Source organism: Pistacia vera, unplaced genomic scaffold (genome assembly GCF_008641045.1).
Source record: "Pistacia vera cultivar Batoury unplaced genomic scaffold, PisVer_v2 Contig329, whole genome shotgun sequence".
NCBI classification, from domain to species: domain Eukaryota; kingdom Viridiplantae; phylum Streptophyta; class Magnoliopsida; order Sapindales; family Anacardiaceae; genus Pistacia; species Pistacia vera.
This window is the reverse complement of record NW_022196145.1, coordinates 317,054-326,759: the sequence shown is the minus strand read 5'-3', so window position 1 is coordinate 326,759 and position 9,706 is coordinate 317,054. Positions and strand designations below refer to the sequence as shown.

The window sequence follows — 9,706 nt, the reverse complement described above, 5'->3', positions numbered from 1 at the left end:
TCTGACATGATAGGGCATTCTCCCAAATATCATCACAATGAAGAGTCACAACTGTTAGAAGCCAATTCTTCGGTTCTCCAGCATTATGAGGGCAGCCACCATGACAGAATCGAGGCAGCTAATTCCCTGGACAAAGAGGCTGTGTCTTCATCTAATCAAGAAGATCAAACTTTCTGGGTGGATGACTACAAGTGTTCATTATGTGGAATAGAGATGCCACCAACTTTCGTTGAGGAAAGGCAAGAGCACTCTGATTTTCACCTTGCTCAGAGGCTTCAGAAGGAGGAATCTGGCTCTGACTTGAGAATGCTGATGCCGCGGCAAAGGTATTTTATATTTTAATCTGGTCCAGTTGTTCTGTCTTGTCCTCTTTAAACATGCTTGAAACAGAGGGACCTGCACCAGTTGTTAATTATTTTTAATAACTTCTGGTGTCTAGAAGCTGAAGTCAAGTTAATTAGTATAAATCGTTTATACAACTCCGCCCAACCTAAATTATAACTGGGTGGGTCATAAAGGAATAATTTTTTTATCAGAATTTTATTTTCTCTAATGCTATATGAATGGTCGTTTTATAAGGACTTAGGGTTTAATCAATATAAATGCACAACTGAACCCAACCTGAATGGACAGCTGGTGGGGTTAGCAACATCGATCATTTTTCTTAACGACCCTATTTGAGGCCATATTTCAAATAATTGCTTGGAATCCAAATAGATGAAATGACAAATATAGAGACATGTTCTAGGACTAAATCAACTTCAATATTTGGAAATTTCTTAGTGTAGACAAACTTTCTCCTTTGGTTAATAGCTCACATTTGGAAGTGATTTTGTCTTCAATAGCAACATTAATAAACAAATTGCTTTGACTATTCTCATTTCCATTGTTTATCTGGAAACTAAATTTCATCTAATAAACGGAAATTATCAGGTGTGTCCGGAAGGATCCTGCAAGTCATGGTAAACGCAAGAAGCTGAAGTCGGATAAGAAAGAAGGTAGACATCTTTCCATTGACATGTTCTTTGTGAAGAGCAATCAGAACTTCTAGCATTGGGGTATTGTACATAATTTTATCTAGTCCTGTATATATATTGTCTTTTTAATTTTTTTTACATCATAGTTTATTACAAGTATTCATTGATAGTATAGCCCTGTTTGGTTAAATTTTTAAAACTCTATTCTATTATCTTATTTAAAGTAAACAATAAAAAACTGGTTTGTTTTAATATTGACGGAATTCAATTCAAAATCTAATTCTATGCTATTCAACACAAAACATTTAATAATTATCTTTTATAATAAAAGTTTTTAAATTATAAAAAATATCCTCACCTGCTTAAGCCATTGTCGGTTGTTAGCAACCACAATTGGCACCAAAAAGACGTACGATCGGTCGGATTTGGTTGATCATATGTTGATCTAGTTGAAAACGGTTAGAGATTTGGCCGTTGATGACAGTTATATGTTGGCCATCATTGAGTGCTAGATTTTGACCGTTAACGATAGCCAGAAATTTTGCTGTCAACGATGGTTTGGCTGTAGATCTGGTCAGAAAAGGCCAGATCGGTTAGATCCGGTTGGTCGTGTGTTATTCTGTTGACTACCGTGTGACGGTGATCGTCAACAGTCGGTTGGGTGGATGGTAGTGTTTTTGTTAATTTATAAACTTTTATTGTTTTGGGTGGGGGGGTTGTTTAGCTAAATTAACAAATGTTGGGGGTTAAAAAATCATCTAAATGTATTTAGAAAATGTTTTCAAAAAATGTACCAAATACATTCTCAAAATCTTATTTTATCATATTCAGAATAATTTTTTAGAATATTATGGTTTCGTTTGGTTCACATATTGGGAAAACTAAAACTATTCTAGTTTTCCCAAAAAAGTTAACTTTGGTTCACCTATTTTTAAAATACAATTCTAAATTATTTAATTTCTTTTAAACCCTCTAAATTTGTTAATTTTAACTAAGCAACTCAATTTTTTTTTTTTTTTTAAATTGACAAAAATACCCTAGCAACCCAAATTTACCAGATTCCAACCACCAGAATCTGGTGTAATGACGCACTACCGGTTGAATCTAGCCAGTAGTGCGTCGATCTAGCTTTTTCTGGCCAGATCTACTGCCAAAGATCTGGCCGTCAATGACTAAGTGCGGTTAGATTTGGCCGTCAATGGTCAGATCTAGCTGTAGATTTGGCCTTTTTCGGCCAGATCCACGGTAGATCTGACCCGAAAAGGTCATAGTGGTGCACGACAGACAAGATCTAGTCGGTCATGCGTCGATACAGCTACTCCGGCCACCCTCCGGCTGCCCGTATTTAATGAGTGGGTTGGAGGTGTTTTTGTTAACTTTGAATATTTTATTATAGGGGTGTTTAGTAAATAAATAAACATAGGGGGTATTTTTGTTAATTTTTAAAATTTTATATCGTAATACCCACCCAATTTAACTTTTTTCAAAATATTACTCTAAAAACTATCCAATAATGAACCAAACGGAGCCTATATTTTAAATAATGTATCAAATAGGCTCATATATTTCATTATTTTTAACACTGTGTAGTATGTACTACACAGTCGAAATTGCAATTTAGATTATAATTCAAGTCCCATTAATAACAGCTCCTTTCAAGCTCAACTTATATTTTAGGGGGCAATTGCAAATTTACTTTTACACAAACAACTTCACAGTTATTGTCAAGCGATCTTGTTCCATTGAACAAATGGTGGATTGTTGATCTTGACTTATTTTCTATATTTCTTTCATAATTATTATGAATTTTATATTTCATGCTAAAGAGTTTTACATTCAATGTATGTGATTTCTCCTAATCTATTTTAGGATTCTAATTTATGTTCTATATTATGATTCTATTAAATTTCAATATGAGTTAAGTACTGAACTGATATTATAGAAAAATCCTTCTGCATTATATTTGTTAATCACTATTAATATAGTTTGCCGAAGAAACTGTTTTGAGTTTTAATGCGATAAAATCGATATTTAAGTGACCCACCATTAAATTTTTTTAATTAAACACTAAGAGTAAACGACCTTTTCCCACTCAAGGTTTGCCTTAATGACATTTTTTCACCCAAAAAGTTTCAAAATACCACTATTCCACCCAAAAAGTTTCTAAATACCACTTTCTCACGCAAAGTTTATATTTCTTTAATACCCAAAATACACTTCACTTTCTCCACTGGCTTTTGACGACTTATCAAGAGCCAATATGGTTTTGTAGAGTGGAGACAAGTGGATCGAATGGTGGTGATCGATTGAATATTTGTTGCCAGAATCAGTCAAAAATTAGCTAAAAACAAGAAACTCTAGCTTTGCGGTGATTAGCAATCGGCAAGAAATTAGGTGCCAAAGTGAGAGGGGTTTTGTATAGAGGAGATCAGAGATTCAAATGGTGGTAATGGAGAAAATTTTCGTCACGGGAATCGATTTTGAGTAGTAACAGAATATAAACTTTGGGTGAAAAAGTAGTCTTTTGAAACTTTTTCGGTGGAAAAGTATCATTAAGGCAAACTTGGGTGGGAAAGTCATTTACTCTTAAAACTAATTATAAATTATTTGTTAAGATGTTCTAATGCAATGCCTTGTTTCTAAGTGCTCTTTAAATTTTCAAGAACTTTTATATACATATAGGGCTGTAAACGAGTCGAGTTGAGTTTTGGCTTAAACAAGTCTGGCTCGTTTTACACTTTGGAAAGTTCGAGTCGAGTTCGAGCTTGATGAGCCAGGAAAATTGAGCTCGAGACTCGACTCGTTTTTTACACGAGCTGGCTTGAACTCGATTCGAGATCGTGTAACCTTGTGTCCAATGAAGAAACAAAATAGAGATCACTACTGCCAATCCTTCCTTCTGAATCCTCCTCCACACTCATCTCAAATTCAAAATGGAAGAAAAATAATATAAAATGAAACCCACTGCAAAACCCATCATTTTCATCTTTATCTCCTCCACAGCCTCCACATGTGGAAAAATAATATAAAATGAATCCCACGGTAAAACCTAACATTTTCATCTCTTTATCTCCTCCACCGCCTCCACATACAGAACCCAACCCAGAATTTCTATAGCTCCTCCAACATCAAGAGACATACTTGAGATTCAAGACAAAGCAGAGAAGAGAATCAAAGATGGCGAATGGGACAATGAATTTTTACGGCGAACAGAGACTCATGAGACCGACGACGTCGACGAGAGGGGGCCAGAGGCAGGGCAGATCGCTAGAGACTTTTAGTTTTTAGGTTTTTTTTTGTTCTAAATCGGTAAATCCCCAAATCATTTTTGACTTATTTCGATTTGTGGGGGTGTGTTTGTCATTTTTTAAAATTGGTAAATTCTTATACCCCCTAATAGTTGTAAAAATGTCATATATACTCAAGCCGATTGAAGCTAGATTCGAGCTTGGCGAGCCAAGCATTGGCTGTTCAAACTTGGCTCACCTAATGACCCAAGCCAAACCGAGCCGAGCTCAACTTGATAAATATCGAGTCGATCTCAAGCTTTTTACCGAGCTGAGCTGCTCAGAGCTGATCTCAAGCTTTTTACCGAGCCGAGCCACTCGGTTGACACCCTTATATACATACATATATCTTTTCATATCTACCCACTTATAGATAAGTTAATTGTAAACGTACCCATAATTTTGAAAAAGTATTACAAAAACCCCCTATCGTTACTCAAAAGTCCCTTTATATAAAGCAAATATCAATCAACATCAATGTTTTAGAAGCCAACCCAGGGCTAAACTCGCCAAAGAAGCCAGGTCTGGGGTTGACCGGTAGGTCAAACTGGTGACTTGTCACCTAAAAAAAGTTCAATTTTTTTTTTAATTCGGTGCACATTAGCATGGTAACTATTTCTGGTGCATGTTAGCACGCATCAACGTAGACCTTCTTTCTCTTTTTTCCAACTGTTTTCTCACCCAAAATCACCCCTGTTACCACCACTGGAATCCCTAACCTCTTCTCTTCAAAACCATACCCTTTATCCTCTCTCATCACTTGCTGATCGCCGACAACGGAAAACATGTTTTTCTGGCTTTCATTTGCCAGATTCCAACTATCTTGAGCGACGATAGCTCCAACCACTACCACCATTAGACTCATTGGCTACTCCCTTACAAAAACTCCAAAGTTCCCAAGCCATTCCACCCACCAATCGCCGACGACGGAAAATGTGTTTTTCCAATTGTCCTTTGCTAGATTCCGACTGTTTTGAGTGACGATAGCTCCATCCACCACCACCCTTAGACTCACTGGCTACTCCCCTAAAAAACCCCTTAAAGTTCCCAAGCCATTCGACCCACCAATAGTTGACAACTAGAGGCTAGGGTTTTGTCGTTTCTTGGCCAAATTCCGACGATTTTGACGATTAAAACTTAATCAAACCCCACCTCCAGACTCACCGTGAGCCACCCTTCAAAACCCCTTCATGTTTGCTTATCGAACACCAATCAAAATTGCCATTTTCTGGTGTCTGATTCATTAGGTTTTTTCCAAAAACTGGTTGGACCGGTGGGTCGGGTGAATTTGGGTGAATGCCCCTCCTTGGTTTTTAGACTCTCTTGACCTAGCTTGGTTCACCGGCCGGGCCAAGCTGGGTTTTAAAACAATGATCAACATGTCTCCCTCTTGTGAATTAGATAATTAAGCTTTGCATCAAATTCTATACCCAATATCTTCCTTTATAAAAAATAAAAATAAATAAAAACTCTCTTCCTTCACGTGAACATTTTGTTGGCTGATTCTATTGATTCATTATTTTAATATAAATTTTTTTAATTTGAAAAAATTAGCATCTGCGTTCGCTTTGGCCTCGAGGTGAGGGCATACGTACATGGGGTTACCCTGCGCGAGTTCGAATCTCTCAGGCGACGATATTTATGTTCAGACTTGATTTTATCATATTCAAATAGAGATCATATGTTTGCAACGTGTCACTTATTCAGACATTAAACTCTTTATTGCCGAACATGACAGTTTTACTAAACTAAACACACTCCTCTGCTATGGAACTTCTTCGCACTCTTCCAAAATCCAAATTCTCTTATCCAAATCCAATAAATCCTTCTAAAACCCTAATCATATCATCTTCAATCATCCCAGTGTCCAAACTTTCCCTCCTTCCACCAAAATTCCATCTGAATTCTCTGCAAAAAACCACCACCCTGTATGAACTTAACAATGATATCGGTGAAGCTGCAACTATGCCAACCATGTCTGAGATTTTGGCCTCTTCCAGGATCCAGAATCTTGACCTCCGCCTCCAAACTCTCGGACCCTTTTTCAGAATCACAGCCAGAAGCTTGGAAACCCAGAATGAGCTGGGGAGGGCTGAGGGGCTCATAAGGGTCTGGTTGGGGGGCAGAGTTCTTCACTTAGACTCCATTAGACTCAGGAGAGAAACACTGGGCATGGAGAGATCGATTTTTGGTATTGGTTTGTTCATTGGAGCTGTTGCTGTTAGATATGGGTATGATTGTGGTTGTGGAGCTGCTGAGTTGCTTGCTATTAATGACTCGGATCTTTACCATAAGAAGGTTCTTGCTTTGTGTATACTAATTTTATTTTTTGTGTTGCATAGTTGTAATCTATATTTCTTTAAAGATTTAAAGTTTGCTTTGGGTGATTGTACTGTCCACTTTAGCCATTCGTTTTCAAGACCTTTTAATGAGTGTGCGAGGCTTGATGTGTGTAATGCAAAGCTATTCAGCATCCAGTATGTCGCAGAGATTATTAGAACATTTCTAAACAATGACTGCTATGTGATTGAAGATTGGAGTTGAATTCATTTGACTCTTCAGAATTGGTGTTTGTAACTGGTTTTATTGAAGGAAACATATGAATAGATAAATGAGAAAGCAACTAGAAGGTTGGGGTAATTACCTTTGATTTGCACTGATAATAGTGAATCTTTTTAAAGCTTGGGTTGGTAAAATGTCGTTAAAACACATAAACACATTTTAAGTGGTCCCTTATATATTATGGATTACCTAGATGGTTAATTGTGTATATATTCTTGACTTGACATTTTTTGTCTCAGCTTGTTAGGTTCTACAAAAGGATCGGCTTTAAGGCTGTGCAGAAGTGACTGGCTCAACAATTCGAGACTGGGGTCACATGTTGGTCTGGGGAGGAATTGGGACCCGAATGGAAGCCAATGTTGATGAGCTTCTAGTAAAATGGTGCCGCAGGTTCAAATCTCAGATTAATTTTACTATGATCTTATTGCTTGAACAGATTCTGTAGAAAAGTTGTTAATATGAAGTTTGAGTCAAATATGATTGAAACAATTGCTTACTGAGCACCAGAAGACTGTTTTACTTTAGCTTGGATCTTAGCACTGCACTGACCTTTCGGTGGTTTGAATTTTTATTTTGAGTTTTTTTTTTTTTTTTTCTTTTTTCACACAAACAAAGCCTCAATTTGCTGTTAATTCGAGTGCACGACAAATTCAAGGCTGAACCAGGAATAGGGAGAAAAAGGTATGCTCTGTTGATTGCTTTTATGATGGTATATAATATATAGCTAAAGAAAGATTAACTTTTTGGCCACTGGATTGGAATTAACGTGATACTCAAATGATGGTTATACTTGCATGCTAAAAGAAAAGAAACTTCGTTTAGAAGCACTATTTAATAGTCTTGTAATCAAGAATCCCTGAAAATCTCTGCTCCATTAGATTGGAAATAACATGAACTCAACTGGTAACTATAATTGACTATTGAAGGAACCTTCGTTTTCAAAGCATTAATAATAAACTTATGATCATGTACTCCTAGAAATCCTGCTTCTTTGAAAAGTGGGACTATGTTAAAAGTCGCTCAATCATTATGGATAAGATTTAATGATTTTTCTTTTGAAAATACTTAAATAGCATTAGAAACGGAAACTAGAAATCTTTTTGTTCTAAGGAATTATTTACCACAGAAATTGTTTTGGGCTAGAACACAGGAATAAATGCATGTTATAGTTCCCTACTCTTAGCTGTTCTGAATTTGAAGACACTGTAATAAGGCAACTCTGGTTTGTGCCATGGACCAACCAAATACATTGCATTTATGTATCTGTCTTGTAATGATTGAATATGATAAGCAAAAAAAAGGTTCTTAAAAGTAAAAGCGAGAAATATATGGCCTCAAGTGTCTTGGAATTTGATGATTGATAGAACTTCTGTCTTTGTTTGATTTATTTATAAACGGTCCTTTTTGGTAATACAAATGATGTTCATCGAGTGTATTTATCACATAATAATAGGTTTGTACATCAAAATAATACCATCAACCTTCTATTCTGAAAGAGAAAAACTATCTGCCTAATTTCACCCTTCCCTTTGCCAGAACAAAAACCAGAATCATTAAAGGTGTGAAACTTTCATTTTCTGCATATATAATATTGCTGATTGAAAACCCCTTCATAGCATGAGAGCCACAGCCAAGCCAATTCTAGGAATTCTATCAAGAGCTTTCAGATCCACTTCACCAGAGATTGATAAGCATGACTTTGGTCTGATTTTATGACTTAAAAGAGTCTCGAGTTTTCCATAATTGTTAAGCTTCATCTTCAGTGTGTCAGATGATCCACACTGCATGATCCTCCAACTGTAAAAGTACTTTCCTTCTTTGAGAACCTCGTGGATCTCTGCCCCCACAGAAATCTCCTGGCTGATTAAAGCGGATACATATGATGCTTCAGCAAGTCACCCTGGTTGGCCCTGAAAGTTTACCAAGCAAAGTAACAAGTCTCAAACTTCGCTCATCAGGGATGTATTGCTGGATTGTCTGCATAAATGCATGTAAAGTATCAAATGTTATTATACCCCCATCCCCTTCGCTCCTCTCTCTCAACCCAAAAATTAGCCTCATACGAGTGAGATTGATCTCAAAATGTTTTATACAACCAAATAAACTATTTGAAATAAAATTAACAGTTGACTCCACAAGTTAACAACCAATCAAAACACATCAACTCTGTGTTAGAGATGTAGCTTGCAACTAGACATGTTTATTAGACCCCAGCCTATAAGGTTAAATTTTGGTTTTTTTTTAATGTTTTTATTCTTAAGGAAAAAAATCACCTACAGAATTATTGAAGCATTGCTCTTGGGATTTGCCAAGCTTATGCTTGCATTATAGCTGGCAGAACAGCTTTCTGTCTTGTATTTTGCCTCCACGCTTAGTGCAATTTTTGGAGTTCCTATAGATGCTGAAAGCATAATTGCTGGGGACTGGTTTAGAAGAATGGACGTAACCAAAGGACATGTTATGGAAGTAGCTTATCTTGAGCTGCAGTAGGGAAAAAGAAGGTACAGCTTTGCAGTTATAGCATAATCTTCAGTCTGGGGAACCATTCACAGATCATATGATCTTAAACTACAGAATTCCACAGTTGTATGAATTTTTTTATTTTTATGATTGCATAATTTATGAGCTTTGAATTTTTATGGGTGTTCGAGTTGTGTAAAGAGTGATTTGATTCTTAATCCAATATCATCTAATCCAACCAGGCTTAGTATAATCCACCTATTGACCTCATAATGACAACCTATTCACACTAACAGCCAATGATTAAGGGTTTTATACCTCACTGGAGCTGTAATGAGGCAATTTCAAGGAAGCTATAATCTTCGTGGATGGCAAAAACTTTCCACTGAAACTGAGGTTGCTGAAAGCTGCCAACGCCAT

At 36.6% G+C, this 9,706-nt stretch overlaps 1 protein-coding gene and 1 pseudogene across 1 annotated transcript; one reads left to right on the top strand and one right to left on the bottom strand.

The window, feature by feature from the left end:
• Nucleotides 1-6,000: 6,000 nt before the first annotated feature.
• Nucleotides 6,001-7,291, top strand: LOC116137533. The gene is made up of 2 exons (XM_031423235.1): nucleotides 6,001-6,562; nucleotides 7,066-7,291. Exons 1-2 carry the CDS (start codon nucleotides 6,032-6,034, stop codon nucleotides 7,111-7,113), a joined length of 579 nt encoding a protein of 192 aa, XP_031279095.1. The 5' UTR covers nucleotides 6,001-6,031; the 3' UTR covers nucleotides 7,114-7,291.
• A 1,100-nt stretch (nucleotides 7,292-8,391) lies between these two features.
• On the bottom strand, nucleotides 8,392-9,706 carry LOC116137524 (annotated as a pseudogene).